A 21,903-nucleotide genomic window follows, 5' to 3' on the forward strand; every position below is an offset into this window, starting at 1 on the left:
TATTAATATTTATTAACCCATTGCTTGTAAGAGCCGTGTGCTGCATCTGTGGTAGACATGGGGTTAATACACACAGTGTCGTTAACCTGCTCTAGTAACAGGATGATACAGCTGCCTACTAACTTTTGCCCATCGAATAAGGATTACGCCCATAAATAATATGGCCGCCGGTGTCTCCTGATGACCATTCCTAGAAGGCGTGGTCTGTGAGGAGGTGCACCATGTGACGCTGGAAGTTGTTTTCCTGTTTAGGCTGCGGTGGACACGTGGGTACCGTGATGTCGGCCTCTTTGCTCAGGAAGGGTCTAGAGCTGCTGGCCCCGGAGCCGACAGGTGAGGGGCCCTTATAGGGGCTGATTGGCCTGGTGCGGTTACTGGAAGTGACTGATTTGTAGGAACAAACGGGAATTGGTTTAAACTGATTTTCCGCAGTACACATGATTTTACTAAAGCTAGTTTTATTACTGATCTTTGTGTGCACAAACTGTTTAATAGCGCTTCTGATGACAACTGAAGTACTCTATGCCATTACCCTTATGTTTCGCACAGAAGCAATATAGGACAGGCCCCTGCAGTTCTAGGAATATAAGGACTTTAAAGCCGAAAGTAATTCAATGTACTTCTCAAATCTACAATGTTGATTTGGTGTCCTTTGTTGAAAAACATTCTTAGGTAGGCTCAGGAGCAGCAATGCGCAACTGGGAGCTATCTGATGATTGGTGGTTATACACACATGACTCTTGTCACTGGTTCACCTGATGTGCCCAGCTAGCTCCCACTAGTGCATTGCTACTTTTGGAGATGACTTTAGCCATGTGTTTTATCCCATTGCAATGTTTAAAGGGAAAGGACGAATAAAAATGAAATGTGCATTTGGATTTTAAATAGAAGCTTTTTGCAATATACTTCCATTAGGTTATTATTGGTTTTAAGCTGAATACGCACATATGCTTTGAGTGCCCTGTGCACCCGTATAAAACCATTGCTCCTTCTCAGAGTTTCAGAAGTGGGCTGTATGACACAAATTAAGTCTTCACAATGTGAAAGAGACTACCCCCAGCTCTCTGAACAGACATTGTTTGTATCCTAATCCTGTATTCACAAGTAGCATATGTGCGTATGCCACTGAAACCGTAATAATGTTTACTGTAAGCATTTTTGCTAATGGAAGTATTTTGCTTTACATACGTCAATTCTCCATGACAGGCAATAGAGTTCTGTTCAACGTTATAAACGCGGTCCAAAATGGCAGGCGGAGGAAACGAGCAAGACGATTCAGATTAAATAAGTATATAGATCGATATAATTGTACTTTTTAAAAAAACGATGCATTAAACTTAAGTTAATTTTTATTGATAAACCATTTGAGAATGTGTGATAGCATTGACTTTACATCCACTTTAAATATTACGGTCGTTACATTGATAATTTGTTATTAGTCTTTTGAAGGGGATGATATTCTGATACCTAATTTCTTTTCTTATCTATCAACTAATTAATTAAATCTTAAATTCACTATGGAGTTCAGCAAAATGGTATGTGATGCTTAGATGTAATGTTGAAGCCTAACTTATTAAAGAACAGAAGTTAATCACCAACAACGAAGCCTAAGCTTCAGGATAGAGAAAATGCGCTAGCAAGCTAAAAGTATACACACCATATACAGATTAAAGTAAAAATTTAATGAGCATATAGAATATGATACATAAATATAAAAATACTAAAAATAGGGACGTCTCCCTGTGAGGTGGTGTAATTGGGGAAAAAATCCGAATAGAAATGCAGGTTAGAGCCTATACATAAAGCGAATATTGCAGATACCAATTGATACTATTAATATAAAAAAAAGGATTATGGCATAAAAATGATATAACAGTGATTCATTAAAATAAAGCTAAAAAGACAAGCACCAAGTTCTTAAGCATCAACACAGTGCAAGTGGCCGTATACAATTAAGCATCGATATTGGAACAGTGGAAAGAAAGTAACGGCTTATACCACAAATGGATACAGTTTACTGTACCGTGAGTCAGAGTGTTCGGAGGGTGTTACTGAGGGAAAGCAGTCCTTCGGTCAAGACTTGGACCGCGGCTACAGTAACTGCCGTTCCTGAAGACAGAAGTGTGCAAAACCTCTGCACATGTGAGTCGGCGTCTGACGTCACAGGCTTCTCATCGGCTACTCTCAGGATGTTTCTCGCTGCTCCAGCAGCGTAAAGGAAAAGCAGCTGATTGCTGTGTCCTGGTGGGAACTCTCTGTGAATGCAGACTTAGCTGCTGTAGATGTATTTCTTGATCCAATGCGATAGTGGGGCACAGGTTATCCCTCACCTTGGGATATTCAAAGAAGCTGGAAACCCGGGTTTTGAGTTGCAGTACAGACTGTACTGAAATATCCCTTACTGATTCAAAATAAGTGTCACAAATGCAAGCGACGCGTTTCGCCCTCCCTTGGGCTTTATCAAGATGCATGTGACAGGTAACTGAGAGCCTTTTAAATGATCCATTCAGTTTTGATTGGTTGGTTAATTCAGTTGTGAAGGTAACACCCTCCAGGTAATTAAGGTGGTATCTCTCTTTTGCTTTCACCTTGGAGATTGTAATTCTTTAGTCGTTTGAGGTAACACCCTCCCTGTAATTAAGGTGGTATGTGCTTAATTCATTCGTTATAGATTCTTTGTGCTTGTCTAATATAAAAAAACATTTTCATAAAAATATATCTATACAATACATTATCGCTATCAGTGATATTATGACCTAGGGCCATAATGAATTTGCTGGATTGATCCCTTGCAGATATAATTCTAAACCAAGAAAATATAAATATCTACCATGAGTGAACAAATGTGTTAAAAAGGGGTTTATATGGCGAGTTGATGAAACTGCATTAGTGCATAATATTAGGAAAAGGAGTGAGTGAATCAATATATAGTGGTATATTAGAAGTTACAGGGCTAAAAAATAATTACACATATAATAAAACAAATCTCAATTGGAAATAAATAATGTGCCTATATAAATAAGGTGCTACTGGGTTAATCTATTCAAATAAAAATGGAGAGAGGTCCAGTTCTGAGTGGAGTCCATTTGGGAACAAAGTGTTATATTTATAAATCAATTCAGCCTCTTGTATTAAGTGTTTTCTCAGTATTACCACCTCTCCAGTGTCCTTTAACCTTTTTAATCCCCCAAAATTTAAGTGCTTTAGTGTCCCTGTGGTGTTTGTCTTTAAAAAGTGTTTATATAGTGAGGTGTCATCCCTACCCTTTTCTATACATAATAAGTGCTCCCTAATCCTATCCTTTAGGGATCTAGTGGTTTCACCAAAATAAAAGATTACACAAGCATTTTAGAGCATAGATAATGTTTTTATGGTTGCACCTAATTAAATCTTTAATTTGAAAATTAGTATCTGAACTGTTAATTTGTAAGGCCTTTAGTTTGGAACTGTGTTTACAGGCCTTACAGGTATAGCAAGGAAAAAAGCCCATTGGTATTTTACCCTCTAGATCTTTTTGGATTGAATTTTTATTCTTTTTCAGTTCACTGGGAGCTAGCTGCATTTTAAAATTGTTCGCTCTTCTAAAAATAAAGGTTGGTTTATCTGCCAAATGTTTCCCAATTATATTATCCTCCTTTAAAAGGGGCCAGTGTTTCTTTATCTTTTTGATTATATTATAATCTGCACTGTAATCCATAACGAGAGGAACATTAATTAGATCATTCTCTTCCCTTTTTTTTAGTTTTATATTCTAACAGTTCATTTCTGTTGGTTAGACGTGCTTTAGAGATTGCATTTTCAATTTTAGATTTCTCATATCCCCTTTCCTCAAATTTTTTTGCTATTAAAGTGACTTGATTCTCAAAATCTTCTATTCTTGAGCAATTTCTTTTAATACGTAATGTTTGTCCATAGGGGATATTATCCTTCCAAGTTTGCAGATGGCAACTTTCTGCATGAATTAGATTACAATCGACTGGTTTGAAGTGGGTTTTAGTTTCTAATTTATCTTTAATTGCCATAATTTCCAAATCGAGGAAATTGACCTTAGTGTAACTATGATGACTTATAAATTTAAGGCCATAGTTATTAGAATTCATCCGCTCAAACAGTTTAACAAGTTCATTCTCGGGACCTTTCCATATTAAAAACAAATCATCTATATAGCGCTTATAGAGCACGAGGTCACACCGAGAGGGTCATTGTTGAAGAATTCTTCTTCCCAAAATCCCATAAATAAATTGGCATAACTCGGTGCGAACCTCGTGCCCATGGCTGTACCCTCTATCTGTCTGTAGAACTTACTATCAAAAGAGAAAAAAATATGTTCTAATATATATTGAATGCTTTTTAATATAAAGTCACTTTGTTTGATTTCCATGTTGGTGTCTTTATCTAAAAAATTTTTTACAGCTGCTATTCCCTGTTGGTGATTGATCACAGTGTACAGTGATGATACATCGCATGTTGCGATTATCATTCCATCCTCCCATTTTATGGAATTTAAAATATTTAATAATTGAGTCTTTCAAATGTGAGTTTAAATTAATTACATAAGGTTGCAGAAATCGATCTATATATTGAGAGAGGTTGGCGGAGATCGAGTTGATCCCATAGATAATGGGCCTCCCTGGTGGATTTATGAGGCATTTGTGCACTTTCGGGAGGAAATAAAAGATGGGGATTTTGGAATGTTTAGGTGTTAAATAATTGAATTCACGTTCATTAAGTAGTCCTTCAGATTTTCCTTCTATAAGAATTTTGTTTAATATTTTACTGAATTATCTGTAGGATTCAATGGTAGTACTTCATATGTTTTCTTATCATTTAACAATCTATAGGCCTCAACCATATATTTTTTCTGTATCCATTATTACAACCCCCCCACCCTTATCCGCCGGCTTTATGGTCACCTCTAGGTCTTTCTGCATTTTTGTTAGTACCTCTCTTTCTTTCTTATTGATATTTTGCTTCCTAATATGAGGTAGCTCACATTTCTTGATATCGTTTAAAACTATTTTCTCAAAGGTATCAAGATAGTTACCCTTTGAGGAAGCTGGGTAAAACCGCGATTTGGGTTTTAAATCTGTGTGTTTGAATTTATCAACTACTTTGTTAGGAATGGTACTTTGTTTCTCTAGTGGGCCTTTCATAAAAAAACGTTTCAAAGTTAGATTTCTGACGAACTTCTTGATATGTATGTGAGTGTTAAACTTACTCATCCTAGTGGTAGGTGCATAGGAGAGGCCTAAATTAAGTAATTTCTCCTGTTCTTTTGTCAGATTTGCTTTACTTAAATTGAAAATCCCACTTTTCTTATTACTGTTATCTATCTCAATATTTTTGGGTCGTTTAGACCTTCCTCCCCCTCTTCTTCCTCTAAATTTCTTTTTCTTCTCTGCATCTATTCTGCTTCGTTTTTTGAGGAGCCCTCTCTTAGAGGGCTGTGGCCTAAAAAAGGAGATTTAACATCTGATCTAATTTTGTCTGTTTGTCAAATCTTCTCTTAGAGGGAGAAACCTATTTTGTGTGGGAGTTACAAATTCCCTATTGTTTTGTCTCATGCCTCTCGGTTTGTAGACATTTCTATGTCTGGGATATTCCCAATCGTTCTGATCATGGTTACTTCTCTGATAATCATAATCATGATTAAAATTACTATGATAGGGGGCGTGTCCAAGCAGCGTTCATGGTAGGACGCACATCCTGAGAGCTCCAAGCAGAAGCCTTAACAATCCGCCGGCAAGACTAAACATAGACTACATAAAGGACTCACAATACTGCTAATTGTGACCCATATTAACTTTCTTAGCTGTGCATATGACGCTGGAGACCCAGTTTGGAATATAAAGGCCTAAGGCGGCGGCCTATTACTAAGCATCCACCTCCCCCCGGGAAGAGCCGGGTTATCAGTGCTGCTAGGTAAACTGGCTTACTGAACCTCTTCAAAACCCATCCTTAAACAATCATCAAGCTACATTATCGCTCTATATAACTAAAAAGCTCTAAAACCCCTGTAGTGAAGGAGAGGCATCTTTATTCAGCGGAGTGACATAAACATGGCGGAAGGGAGATGTATGATGCGACATGAGGAACTGTTTGCGCAACTTGAACTTTCAATGCACAGACTTCTGGAGAGAGCACCGTACGATCACTTGCTAAAGTGCTTAAGCCCTGAACATGAAGCTTCAGCATATTCTAAGGACTCACAGGAAAGAACGGCGGACCAGAAATCCGGACCTGACAACGCTAATCACAAAGTGGGGGATCTGCATAATCTGAGGAGTGATCTACTAGCCTCTGATACGCAGAGGGGTGCTTATGCAGCGGATCTACACCCGGGACCACAAGAGCTCTTTTTTCTCTTGGCAGACAGCAAACAACGGAGTCGGCAGCACTGGCACTAATGGCCCAACCCACAAAGATGAAGATAAGGAGCCGTGCACTGGGTAATACCTGGACTGAAACACTGAGGAAAAAGAAGACATCGGTACATGTTGTACTAGCACAGACGTTTGGGGGGGCCCACCCGAACGTGCAGCGACCAAAGCTGGTCAAGCATCTCACTTATTACCACAGCAGGGATGATCTCCATAGAACCAGCGTTATATCAAGCAAGTCTCAGGTCAGCTCTATGCATCACAGCCTCTGTTCACACGGCGGCGATCATACCTCGAAGAGAGGAGTGGGGTAACTTGCAGAGGCAACTCTCTGACAGTGCGCAGCTGACTTTGACCCCAGGGACGACAATAGCCTTCATCTAATGCTACGTAAAACGGACTCCGGTAACCTAGCAATGGTAGTGCCTAATTTCATACTGTGAGATGTTAATTTGTTGAGATATATCTCTAAGTTAATCAACCACTTTTTATTTATGTTCCATTTCATAATGTGATTAGTTGAACTGTTGGAAGTTTATCCCTAAGTTAGGCGAACTTAAGATCATTCTTGCTCAAAGCATTGCAGAGTTGCATAGTAGAAAAATTGACTCACTGCTACCATCTCTTATATTCCACATAAATCGCACTTATTTTATAATAGGCTTCTTCTCTTGCTTATATTTGATTCAGTTTTCATGTTTATAAGCCCAATATTGTCTGAGCAAGCATGTACAATGTTCCTTACTATACTAAAACTGTCATATTTAAATTGTTTGTCTCCCTTGCCTATAACTCCCTCCCTCACCTCTATATATTCCCAATATTGATTAATAGTATATCAGTCATAGGCCTAATAGAGGTCTATATAGCTAGAAAATTGGGATCAAAGTATCATACCAAGATTGTTTTGCTAAAATTGTTTGTTTCCCTTGCCCCTTGCCCTCCCCCCTCACTTCCATATATTCCCAATACTGTTCATATGTATATCTATCACAGGCCCAAGGGGGGTCTATATAATTAGAAAATTGGGATACGTTCCCTATTCTAAGAATGTTTTATCCAATTTGATTGTTTTCCTTACCCCTAGTTCTCCCCCTCACCGCTATATATTCCCAATTTTGACCATATATATATCTGTCATAGACCCAAGAGTGGTCTGCATATTGAGAAAATTGGGAACAATTAAGGCATACACTGCAATTAACAGGTGTCTTCAAGTGTTGATTTGACTGATCATAAGCATGCCTTACACCGTTAAACAGTTTGTACAATAGACTATTGTGATTAAGCTTTATATTGTATCAGCTTCGATGTACTATGTGCACATTTAACTTATGCCGTGTATGTTTTGTTTATCAAAATAAAGCTCTTTTGAAAATTAAAATTACTATGATAGCCATAATTATTAGTCCGATATCCGTTATTATGGTTTTGATATTCAAAACGGTTTTGATATCCTTGATTGCGTTGTCGGTAGTGTTCTGAATTCCAATGATTTGGATTCCTATAGTTGTGATAATTACGTCTATAATAATTATTATTCTCCTGATTATGGTTGTAATTAGAATGGTTAGTGTTATAACTAGCGTGTTGAGAATAATGTTGTTGATTATAATTTCTGGAAGGATTTTCTTTTTTGTTATTTCTATTTTGAGGTTTTTTAGATTCTTGCTGATATATCTCTCTATGTGTTTCTGTAGTTTTAACAGTATTGTCCTTAATATCCCTTTCCAATTTGCCCCATTTTGATCTTAGTAGATCTTTACTTAAATTATCTAATTTATTAATTATTATTATAAGTAATAATTAATAAATTAGATAATTTAAGTAAAGATCTACTAAGATCAAAATGGGGCAAATTGGAAAGGGATATTAAGGACAATACTGTTAAAACTACAGAAACACATAGAGAGATATATCAGCAAGAATCTAAAAAACCTCAAAATAGAAATAACAAAAAAGAAAATCCTTCCAGAAATTATAATCAACAACATTATTCTCAACACGCTAGTTATAACACTAACCATTCTAATTACAACCATAATCAGGAGAATAATAATTATTATAGACGTAATTATCACAACTATAGAAATCCAAATCATTGGAATTCAGAACACTACCGACAACGCAATCAAGGATATCAAAACCGTTTTGAATATCAAAACCATAATAACGGATATCGGACTAATAATTATGGCTATCATAGTAATTTTAATCATGATTATGATTATCAGAGAAGTAATCATAACCACGATCAGAACGATTGGGAATATCCCAGACATAGAAATGTCTACAAACCGAGAGACATGAGACAAAACAATAGGGAATTTATAACTCCCACACAAAATAGGTTTCTCCCTCTAAGAGAAGATTTGACAAACACAGACAAAATTAGATCAGATGTTAAATCGCCTTTTTTAGGCCACAGCCCTCTAAGAGAGGGCTCCTCAAAAAACTTACAAAAAAAAGAAGCAGAACAGATGCAGAGAAGAAAAAGACATTTAGAGGAAGAAGAGGGGGAGGAAGGTCTAAACGACCCAAAAAGATTGAGATAGATAACAGTAATAAGAAAAGTGGGATTTTCAATTTAAGTAAAGCAAATCTGACAAAAGAACAGGAGAAATTACTTAATTTAGGCCTCTCCTATGCACCTACCACTAGGATGAGTAAGTTTAACACTCACATACATATCAAGAAGTTCGTCAGAAATCTAACTTTGAAACGTTTTTTTATGAAAGGCCCACTAGAGAAACAAAGTACCATTCCTAACAAAGTAGTTGATAAATTCAAACACACAGATTTAAAACCCAAATCGCGGTTTTACCCAGCTTCCTCAAAGGGTAACTATCTTGATACCTTTGAGAAAATAGTTTTAAACGATATCAAGAAATGTGAGCTACCTCATATTAGGAAGCAAAATATCAATAAGAAAGAAAGAGAGGTACTAACAAAAATGCAGAAAGACCTAGAGGTGACCATAAAGCCGGCGGATAAGGGTGGGGGGGGTTGTAATAATGGATACAGAAAAATATATGGTTGAGGCCTATAGATTGTTAAATGATAAGAAAACATATGAAGTACTACCATTGAATCCTACAGATAAATTCAGTAAAATATTAAACAAAATTCTTATAGAAGGAAAATCTGAAGGACTACTTAATGAACGTGAATTCAATTATTTAACACCTAAACATTCCAAAATCCCCATCTTTTATTTCCTCCCGAAAGTGCACAAATGCCTCATAAATCCACCAGGGAGGCCCATTATCTATGGGATCAACTCTATCTCCGCCAACCTATCTCAATATATAGATCGATTTCTGCAACCTTATGTAATTAATTTAAACTCACATTTGAAAGACTCAATTATTAAATATTTTAAATTCCATAAAATGGGAGGATGGAATGATAATCGCAACATGCGATGTATCATCACTGTACACTGTGATCAATCACCAACAGGGAATAGCAGCTGTAAAAAATTTTTTAGATAAAGACACCAACATGGAAATCAAACAAAGTGACTTTATATTAAAAAGCATTCAATATATATTAGAACATATTTTTTTCTCTTTTGATAGTAAGTTCTACAGACAGATAGAGGGTACAGCCATGGGCACGAGGTTCGCACCGAGTTATGCCAATTTATTTATGGGATTTTGGGAAGAAGAATTCTTCAACAATGACCCTCTCGGTGTGAACCTCGTGCTCTATAAGCGCTATATAGATGATTTGTTTTTAATATGGAAAGGTCCCGAGAATGAACTTGTTAAACTGTTTGAGCGGATGAATTCTAATAACTATGGCCTTAAATTTATAAGTCATCATAGTTACACTAAGGTCAATTTCCTCGATTTGGAAATTATGGCAATTAAAGATAAATTAGAAACTAAAACCCACTTCAAACCAGTCGATTGTAATCTAATTCATGCAGAAAGTTGCCATCTGCAAACTTGGAAGGATAATATCCCCTATGGACAAACATTACGTATTAAAAGATATTGCTCAAGAATAGAAGATTTTGAGAATCAAGTCACTTTAATAGCAAAAAAATTTGAGGAAAGGGGATATGAGAAATCTAAAATTGAAAATGCAATCTCTAAAGCACGTCTAACCAACAGAAATGGACTGTTAGACTATAAAACTAAAAAAAGAGAAGAGAATGAACTAATGTTCCTCTCGTTATGGATTACAGTGCAGATTATAATATAATCAAAAAGATAATAAAGAAACACTGGCCCCTTTTAAAGGAGGATAATATAATTGGGAAACATTTGGCAGATAAACCAACCTTTATTTTTAGAAGAGCGAACAATTTTAAAATGCAGCTAGCTCCCAGTGAACTGAAAAAGAATAAAAATTCAATCCAAAAAGATCTAGAGGGTAAAATACCAATGGGCTTTTTTCCTTGCTATACCTGTAAGGCCTGTAAACACAGTTCCAAACTAAAGGCCTTACAAATTAACAGTGCAGATACTAATTTTCAAATTAAAGATTTAATTAGGTGCAACCATAAAAACATTATCTATGCTCTAAAATGCTCGTGTAATCTTTTTTATTTTGGTGAAACCACTAGATCCCTAAAGGATAGGATTAGGGAGTACTTATTATGTATAGAAAAGGGTAGGGATGACACCTCACTATATAAACACTTTTTAAAGACAAACACCACAGGGACACTAAAGCACTTAAATTTTGGGGGATTAAAAAGGTTAAAGGACACTGGAGAGGTGGTAATACTGAGAAAACACTTTTAATACAAGAAGCTGAATTGATTTATAAATATAACACTTTGTTCCCAAATGGACTCCACTCAGAACTGGACCTCTCTCCATTTTTATTTGAATAGATTAACCCAGTAGCACCTTATTTATATAGGCACATTATTTATTTCCAATTGAGATTTGTTTTATTATATGTGTAATTATTTTTTAGCCCTGTAACTTCTAATATACCACTATATATTGATTCACTCACTCCTTTTCCTAATATTATGCACTAATGCAGTTTCATCAACTTGCCATATAAACCCCTTTTTAACACATTTGTTCACTCATGGTAGATATTTATATTTTCTTGGTTTAGAATTATATCTGCATGGGATAAATCCAGCAAATTCATTATGGCCTTAGGTCATAATATCACTGATAGTGATAATGTATTGTATAGATATATTTTTATGAAAATGTTTTTTTATATTAGACAAGCACAAAGAATCTATAACGAATGAATTAAGCACATACCACCTTAATTACAGGGAGGGTGTTACCTCAAACGACTAAAGAATTACAATCTCCAAGGTGAAAGCAAAAGAGATACCACCTTAATTACCTGGAGGGTGTTACCTTCACAACTGAATTAACCAACCAATCAAAACTGAATGGATCATTTAAAAGGCTCTGTTACCTGTCACATGCATCTTGATAAAGCCCAAGGGAGGGCGAAACGCGTCGCTTGCATTTGTGACACTGTTATTTTGAATCAGTAAGGGATATTTCAGTACAGTCTGTACTGCAACTCAAAACCCGGGTTTCCAGCTTCTTTGAATATCCCAAGGTGAGGGATAACCTGTGCCCCACTATCGCATTGGATCAAGAAATATATCTACAGCAGCTAAGTCTGCATTCACAGAGAGTTCCCACCAGGACACAGCAATCAGCTGCTTTTCCTTTACGCTGCTGGAGCAGCGAGAAACATCCTGAGAGTAGCCGATGAGAAGCCTGTGACGTCAGACGCCGACTCACATGTGCAGAGGTTTTGCACACTTCTGTCTTCAGGAACGGCAGTTACTGTAGCCGCGGTCCAAGTCTTGACCGAAGGACTGCTTTCCCTCGGTAACACCCTCCGAACACTCTTTGACTCACGGTACAGTAAACTGTATCCATTTGTGGTATAAGCCGTTACTTTCTTTCCACTGTTCCAATATCGATGCTTAATTGTATACGGCCACTTGCACTGTGTTGATGCTTAAGAACTTGGTGCTTGTCTTTTTAGCTTTATTTTAATGAATCACTGTTATATCATTTTTATGCCATAATCCTTTTTTTATATTAATAGTATCAATTGGTATCTGCAATATTCGCTTTATGTATAGGCTCTAACCTGCATTTCTATTCGGATTTTTTCCCCAATTACACCACCTCACAGGGAGACGTCCCTATTTTTAGTATTTTTATATTTATGTATCATATTCTATATGCTCATTAAATTTTTACTTTAATCTGTATATGGTGTGTATACTTTTAGCTTGCTAGCGCACTTTCTCTATCCTGAAGCTTAGGCTTAGTTGTTGGTGATTAACTTGTGTTTGATACATACAGAGATTGTATCTTTAGAGTAGTGTTTAGTAATACCATCCTTTAGCGCGCACTAAATCACTCAATTCAATTTATTAAAGAACAGTAAAGAGGTTGAACTTTATAGGAAAGAAACTGCAGGTAACACACTGTTGAAAACCAATTCATGCCATCCTAAGCATGTCATGCCGGCGATACCGAAAGGGCAGTTTATGAACACAAAAATAAACTTTACCACAGAAGAGGCATATGAGTTACACTCTAGAAAAACAGAGGTTTTTATCAAGAGGGTAGGCTGCACATCACCTAAATTAAGCAAAAAGCCAGGTTGACTCTATGGAAAGAAAGTATCTATTAAAGTGACACTGAACCCAATTTTTTTTCTTTCGTGATTCAGATAGAGCATGGAATTTTAATCAACTTTCTAATTTACTCCTATTAAATATTCTTCATTCTCTTGGTATCTTTATTTGAAAAGCAAGAATGTAAGTTTAGATGCCGGTATTCTAAAGAAAATGGTATACCGCATAGGAATGTGTATACTACGTCACTTTTGGTCACGTGACTCAGCTGCTGGAGGGGTGTGGCACTCAATGCGCATGCGCAAGAGGCCCAGCCTCCTCCAAACAGCTGATGTATACTACGTAAGGGTTGAGGAAATATATGGCCCGATTCAGCCAACGCCCAAGAGCATGCTGGGACTTGTAGTCCGCTTTCCAGCGTATTGTAATTGGTGCTAGTAAAAGGGACGTGTAGACACTATACCGGTGATTGTAGCTTTTTCTGACAGAACATCAATGTATTTCTGTGAGGAAAAATAAACACTTCTAAGTTTATTTCTCCCATTTCTGAAGAAAAATAAACTCCTCTAAATTCACGCCCACCAGTTCTGTGAGGAAAATAAACGCCTCTAAATCTACGCTGAAAAATAGAGAACTCCAAATCCGCCCAAATGTCTGTGAGAAAAAATATATAGCCTTTATTACAAAATTAAAACCATAATTTTACTAATTCGGCGGTGCACGATGGATCACTGAGGAGTAGGGCCATGTGCGCATGCGCTTTAATTTCATATTACGGTCCATAGAATTCCTTGACCCGTTGTGAAACAAATGGCATTAAACAGCTGTTTGTAGGTCAGCGGCCTCTTGCACATGCGCAGTGAGGGCCACACCCCTCCAACAGCTGATTACACTTAACCGGAAGTGACGTAATATACACATTCCTATGGTATACATGTTACTTTAGAACACCGGCCCATTTTTGGTGAACAACCTACACACACACACATTTTCTGTGATGTAAAAAAATGAGACAAAGATAAATCATTTCAGAACTTTTTCCACCTTTAATGTGACCTCTAAACTACACAACTCAATTGAAAAATAAACTGAAATCTTTAAGGTGGAGGGAAGTAAACAAAAAAACCTAAAATAAAGTGGTCTTATAACTGGGGATGGAGCTGTATTCAGAATGAAGCAATCTCATTCAAAAACATGTTAAATAAGTCATCACACACCTGCCAATCAGTACCTCTGATTAACCCTTAGGAAAGATCTACTAGAACAACTGAACTTTATTGACATTTTCTTAGTTGCGTCCTACACAAAAGCCATGGTCCACAGAGAGCTTCCAAAGCATCAGAGGGATCTCATTGTTAAAAGGTATCGGCCACAAGAAGGGTATAAAAGAATTTCCAAGGCATTAGATATACCATGGAACACAGTGATGACAGTCATCAAGTGGAGAAAATATGGCACAACAGTGACATTACCAAGAACTGGATGTCCCTCCAAAATTGATGAAAAGACGAGAAGAAAATCGGTCTGGGAGGCTACCAAGAGGCCTACAGCAACAATAAAGGAGATGGAAGCCTTTTCTTACGAAGAAAAACATCCAAGCCCAGCTAAATTGAGCAAAAACACATCTGAAGTCTCCGAAAAGCATGTGAGAAAAGGTGTTATGGTCTAATGAAAACAAGGTTGAACTTTTTTGGCAATAATTCCAAAAGATATGGTTGGCGCAAAAACAACACTGCACATCACCAAAAGAACACCATACCCACAGTGAAGCATGGTGGTGGCAGCATCATGCTTTGGGTCTGTTTTTCTTCAGCTGGAATAGGGGCCTTATTCAAGGTAGAGAGAATTATGAACAGTTCCAAATACCAGTCAATATTGGCACAAAACCTTCAGGCTTCTGCTAGAAAGCTGAACATGAAGAGGAACTTCATCTTTCAGCATGACAACGACCCAAAGCATACATCCAAATCAACAAAGGAATGGCTTCACCAGAAGAAGATTAAAGTTTTGGAATGGCCCAGACCTGAATTCAATAGGAAATCTGTGGGGTGATCTGAAGAGGGCTGTGCACAGGAGTTGCCCTCGCAATCTGACAGATTTACAGTGTTTTTGCAAAGAAGAGTGGGCAAATGTTGCCAAGTCAAGATATGCCATGCTGATAGACTCGTGCTCAAAAAGACTGAGTGCTGTAATAAAATAAAAAATTTGCTTCAACTTATGCAACCATATTATATTTTTATTTCCCTTCACCTAAAAGATTTCAGTTTGTTTTTCAATTTAGTTGTACAGTTTATAGGTCACATTAAAGGGACATTATACACTCATTTTTTCTTTGCATAAATGTTTTGTAGATGATCTATTTATATAGCCCATAAAGTTTTATTTTAAAATAAATGTATAGTTTTGCTTATTTTTAAATAACATTGCTCTGATTTTCAGACTCCAAACCAAGCCCCAAAGTTTTATGTGAATACTGTCAGCTACCGTCTCCAGCTTGCTCCTGTTTGTGTAAAGGGTCTTTTCATATGCAAAAGAAGGGGGAGTGGGGAGGGTTTTATTTCCCACTTGTAGTGGGCTTTCCAGCTACCTTTTCAACAGAGCCAAACTGAAAGCTTCTAAGAAAGTTTTTAAACAGTTTTATACTGGATTTTTATATCAGTATCTGCATCTTATTCTTTATAGTAGTGGCTATTACATGCAGTTATATGAAAATGAGTGTATACTGTCCCTTTTAAAGGTGTTAAAAGTTCTGAAATGAGGTGGGGGCGGAGCCAGCCATCGCACAGTATGGCTGCAAAAAGCTAGAGCTCCGTGATACCGGACGCTTCCAAGCAACATCTTTACCATTACAAAGGTGTTAGCCGAATTTCAGTAACAGATATCTACACCGGAACTCACCCGGAGCACAATGATCATACCCTGAGTGAGCTAATTTAACGGAAAGCTGCGCAACGCAGTAAGAGTAAGAGGACAGCACATCAACTTCGGCCTAGCTCTGCGACACGCCACAAGCCTGCACAGATGCGGTAAAAATATGACGACACCGGCGAAGGAAAAAGCCGAAGGTATGAAAACTTCAACACAAGCCTAAACACAATGGCATAACACCCCTCATAGAAACATACTAGATCCTAAGGGCCATGACATCGCCTTACAGAACAAAGGCACATTAGCACCCTGCTCAAGCCTAACATATTGCCACGTGGGAAGAAACTTTAGACAACGCCTAATCTTACGCCACTGCTCCCTCCATCCCTGGCAAAGCAACTTTACAAAATGTGCACTTATTGAGGAGAAGCACACCAGCCCGTAGAGCACTAGACACCTTGCTATAGCGGAGCACCGCCATTATCACACGCGAGCAGGCCTGGGCCTATAACGCTGCATCACCGCACGCAGCACAACATTCAGACACCAGACAACACGCTGAGCTGCTCCTAGAGAAAACCACCCATCCCCTGAACAACATATAAAAATGACATCCAAAAGGATATCTAAGTCAGACAAGCCAGCGAAAACCCAGTCAGCTGCAACAACTAAACTTAACTTTTTCAAAGTGCTGGAAACACCGGATCCAGAATCTCCCACATCACAAGATTCAGATGACATGCCACCAGCTGCTAGACCTAACGCCCAAGGCACCCTATCAGAAGAACCCCTCACAAGAGCAGACATTGACAATCTCCCTACTAAGGCAGACTTTGCAACTTTAATCTCACAAGTGGGTAAAATGATAAAAGATGGCCTCAGAGAGGTCAAAAAAGAACTATCAGAGTTAGGAGAAAGAGTCGTACACCTCGAGGAGGACATTGACCAAATTTACAATAATACTGACATTCAAAACAGATCTTTTGAATCCCATGACACACTAATTCAACAAATGCAAATGCAATTAGAAGATCTGGACAACCGAGGCCGTCGCAATAATATCAGAGTGAGAGGGGTAACAGAGAAAATTGTGCCCAACCAAATTACACAACATCTGCACGGACTTTTCAAATTTCTGTTAAGAGATGAAGAATTGCCAGACATGCCCATAGAAAGAGCCCACAGGGCACTGAGACCGAAGCCGCAAGATAACAAACCTCCTAGAGACATTGTCTTGAAAATGCAGGCATTCACAGACAAAGAGAAAATCATGGAAGCCTCCAGGAAACTACGCCAGATCACATACGAAGGGGATAATATTCAAATCTACGCAGATCTAAGCAGCATCACCCTTAACAGAAGGCGAGAAGCCAGATACCTAACCATACATCTACAAAACCTGAAGATTCCCTACAGATGGGGCTTTCCTTTTTGCATCAAAGTTCTGCAAGGTACGAACATAGCAATATACAAATCACCTGACGACCTAGAAGAGTTCTGTAGCAAACTGAATATCCCACAACCCTCACCACAGCTTCTGGGAAGACCAGCACCTGAGAAACCCACAACCTCTTCCAGCATGCCGAAACCCCAAAGGCCGACATGGAACAGAATAAACAGGAAAAGGACACAACCATCCAGCAGCCAATTCAACCCAGAAACTGATCCTACATGAACATGCATAGCCACTGTTGCCTGTGGTAACTTGTATTACTCTTAATAATTGCTTGCCTTACAGATATACCAACTCCAAGACTTTCCTCAGATACAGGTATAAGAACTTGACTCAGAATGTCTGCAGGTAAAGCAAGTGAGTGAGTACACCTAACTTTAATGTTGTTTAGAAATTCGAAGCCATTAAAAATAATTGAAACACCTTGTTTAACAATATAGGAAGTGATCTATACTCTCATGTTCATAAAAAGTTGTGAACAGGGTAGTATACCCTTAAACACCTGGTATTGTATATGTATATATGCAATTGTTGTATATAAGTTATATGTTATGAAGTTTATTAATGTTTGTTATACTGGAACTGGAAATTTGATTCTAATAACTGCTATGTCTGAGTTGGCTTGGCAAGTGACACTTACTGACGACCAGAACCCATTGAGTGTATCACAGCACATACACCCCTTTACCACTAAACAGCTCAGCAGACAGCTAAAACCCAAACACATACTCTAATGAGCGCATCACAAATCAAGATCATGACACAAAACACAAAGGGCCTAAACTCTCCCACAAAAAGATCTTTAGCTCTCAATTGGTTTTCTAAATCTAAAAATGAAATTATCTTCTTGCAAGAAACACATTTTAGACACAAAGAGGAACCGAAGTTCCATTCTAAAAACTTCCCAACCGGATACTTTTGTTCGCACACACAGAAAAAGATAAACGGTGTGGGAATCCTATTTCATAAATCCATGCATCTCCACAATGTTACCACCCACACTGACCCAGAAGGCAGATACTTGATATTGGTTGGAGACCTTTTCAACAAACCAATTACGCTAGCGAACATATATGCACCCAACACCGGCCAAGCGAAATTCTTCAAAAAAGTCACAGGGAAAATATTAGAACTAGCAAAAGGAACTACCATTATAGCAGGAGACTTTAATATAGCACTCAACCCCAGACTAGACTGCTCAATGACCAAAAGCTCCCAGACCATACACACTATCAAAACAGTCACACAAAGCCTGAAATCCCTATCTCTTCTAGACGTCTGGAGAGTCCACCACCCGACACAGAAAACCTACACCTTCTACTCGAACCCCAAGAAATCTTACTCCAGATTAGATTACATTTGCATTGACCAATTAGGGCTGACACTTACTAGGGATTCAGATATCATCCCAACCCCATGGTCGGACCACTCGTCAGTATCACTGACCCTTGACTGGCCTGACAAGCCCATCACAGATTTTAATTGGAGGTTAGACGATACTCTACTTCTACAGCCTCAAATCAAAAAGAAAATAGACAAAACACTTACTGAATTCTTTCACTTCAACAAACCCCCTCAATCTCACCCAATAACGATCTGGGAAGCACATAAAGCGGTAGTTAGGGGAGAACTTATTAAACAGAAAGCCATTCTGAAAAAAAAATACAACTCAGAATACAAACAATTACTGGACCAACTTAAAGTGGCAGAACTTAATCACATGCACAACCCCGAATCGAATGACACCCTTACTACTCTTACTAAGATAAGACACAACCTGAATAACTTACTAGCGACTGAAGTACATAGAAAAGCTTACTACCTAAAGAAACTCTATTTTGTTGAGAGTAACAGAGCAGGGCCCATACTAGCCAAAGCACTGAAGCGGAAAAGCTACGCCAACTATATAAATAAAATTCAAGACAGTACAAACAAAGAAACATATGACTGCAAAGGCATAGCAGACACTTTTAGCAGATATTATAGTCTCCTATACAACATCCCCACAGATGATAGCATCCATAAGAAGACCCTTATAGATAAATACCTAGAAGAAGCAAATCTACCTAAATTAGACGAACCACTTAGATCAGCCCTAGATGACCCCTTCTCGGAGCAGGAAGTAGCTAAAGCTATCAATAGCCTACCTACTCATAAGAGCCCTGGCCCAGATGGACTGACGAACGCCTATTATAAACATTTTAAGCAAATACTAACCCCCCACTTAACAAATTTATTTAACTCCCTAGAGGATGATTCCCCCATATCCCCACAACTACTCGAAGCACATATCACCGTCATACACAAAGAGGGCAAACCAATAACAGAGCCCAGCAGCTACCGACCAATCTCATTGTTAAACAGCGATATAAAGATTTATGCAAAAATTCTAGCACTAAGAATCAACTCGGTCCTACCTGACTTAATCCACTTAGACCAGGCTGGGTTCATCCCATTCAGAGAAACAAGAGACAACACTATCAGAACTACCCAACTTATAGACTTTGCCAACACTCATAAAATCCCTATGATCACAGTAGCCACAGACGCAGAGAAGGCCTTCGATAGGGTGGCCTGGCCATTCCTTCGAAGTACACTTCACAGTTATGGATTTGGAGATGGAATAATAGGTAAAATCTTCCAACTATATTCAGCTCCTTCAGCAAAAGTCAAGGTAAACGGAGTACTATCCCACCCATTCAAAATTGCAAATGGAACAAGACAGGGATGCCCACTCTCCCCACTCCTATTTGTGCTTACCATGGAAGCTTTAGCGGCTCATATTCGAGCTAACCCAAACATAAAGGGAGTACATATTGGCCCAAATCAATACAAAATCTCAATGTTCGCCGACGACATTCTCCTCACATTGACTTCCCCCACAAGCTCATTAACAGCCCTAATGGAGGAATTTGACACCTTCAGCCACCTATCCAATTTCTTAATCAATAAACAGAAATCAGAGATCCTAAACATCTCCCTTCCCCAAAGAGAACTACAACACATTAAGAATATATGCCCATATAAAGTAAAGAACTCCCAACTAAAATACTTGGGGGTCCAGCTGACCCCAAAAATTTCACAACTATTTGACGCCAACTACAAAACTTTACTAACCGCTACCCAACACACCCTAAAAACTTGGAGTGACAAACCCCTATCTTGGTGGGGGAGAATACAGGCCATAAAAATGACGATTCTCCCAAGAATAATTTATATTTTTCAAACCATACCCATATCCCTCCCAAAGCACTACATCCAACAGCTCCAAAGGAGCATCAACATGTTCATTTGGGGAAAACAAAAGCCTCGGGTAAACGCGACCACATTACACAGACCAACCAGAGGGGGGGGACTAGGGGTACCGAAGTTAGAAATATATTACCACTCAGTGACCCTGCAACGCATCCTTGACTGGCACAGCAAAAGTAAAGCTAAAGCATGGATTTCCCTAGACTCTCAAATATTAAAAGCGCCCAAACCCGGCTCAGTGTGCTGGATTCCCAAAACCTTAAGACCTGTTGTTTGCCAGACCTCCCCAACCTTTAGACACATTTTTGATACTTGGGACTACCTAGTACGAAAATATCCAAAACTATCCTCACAACACTCTCCCCTAACACCAATATCACAGAACATGGAACTCTCCGGAGGGTATGAACCCCTAAGGAACACTAAAGCTACTTGGGAATTACAGGACTCTGTCCCCATAATAACACTTTTAGATAAACGATCACTTAAACCCAGAAATAGCTTGACAGATGTGCTGGGGGGAGCTTTCTCCTCATGGTTAAAATATTCCCAACTCAACAATTTTATATGCAATAATCAAGCTAGGGAGAACTTACTAAGGGCGCCCACTCCCTTTGAACAATGCTGCCTGTCAACAATTCCCACCAGAGGCACTTTATCACTTGCAAAAAAAATGCTAGAAAAGGTAGAACTAACCCCCCTCCCACCTTATACTGCTCACTGGCAACAAGACCTAAAAATAGAGCTAGATGAAAAGGACTGGAGGAAAATTTTTAACAACACACGAAAGTCATCAACCTCCACCAGATTTATAGAACTCAACTTTAAAATACTAACACGGTGGTATTTAACACCACATAGACTACATAGAATCTACCCCTCATCTTCAGCATCATGCTGGAGAGGATGCGGGGAACCAGGAACAATGGCACATATATGGTGGCATTGTAACAAGATAACACCTTATTGGAAGTCAATAGAACTTCACCTAAAAAACATCTTAGGTAACGAATTTACATTACCCCCCACACTAGCGCTGTTTAACTTAAGACCAGGGATCCCATGCAAGATACGATCGACACTGTTGACAATATGCCTAAACAGTGCGAAAGCCTTAATAGCACAAAATTGGAAATCCCTCTCTGTCCCATCTAGCCAACAATGGCTATCAAAAGTAACAGAAACCATACAACTAGAACAGTATGGATATTACAGACGCAACCAACTTGATCTATTCCTCGATGTCAAGTTTTATTGGGAGACACTCCTACACACCCTTAACGCTCAATAACCCCCCCCCCAAAAAAAACAATGTGACACCTCCGACTAACACTAGGACCTAACATTAAAGT

The 21,903-nt window shown here is 38.4% G+C and overlaps 1 protein-coding gene across 1 annotated transcript in view; it reads left to right on the top strand.

Annotated features, from left to right (window-relative positions):
- Positions 1 to 202: 202 nt before the first annotated feature.
- The window catches only part of RPS19BP1 (ribosomal protein S19 binding protein 1), a 79,018-nt gene continuing 57,317 nt past the window's right edge, over positions 203 to 21,903 (top strand). The window contains exon 1 of the mRNA XM_053721278.1: positions 203 to 333. Within this exon, the coding sequence (XP_053577253.1) occupies positions 279 to 333 (55 nt within the window). The 5' untranslated portion in view covers positions 203 to 278. The remainder of the gene's footprint in view (positions 334 to 21,903) is intronic.

This window comes from Bombina bombina, chromosome 7 (assembly GCF_027579735.1).
Source record: "Bombina bombina isolate aBomBom1 chromosome 7, aBomBom1.pri, whole genome shotgun sequence".
In the NCBI taxonomy this organism is placed as follows: Eukaryota; Metazoa; Chordata; class Amphibia; order Anura; family Bombinatoridae; genus Bombina; species Bombina bombina.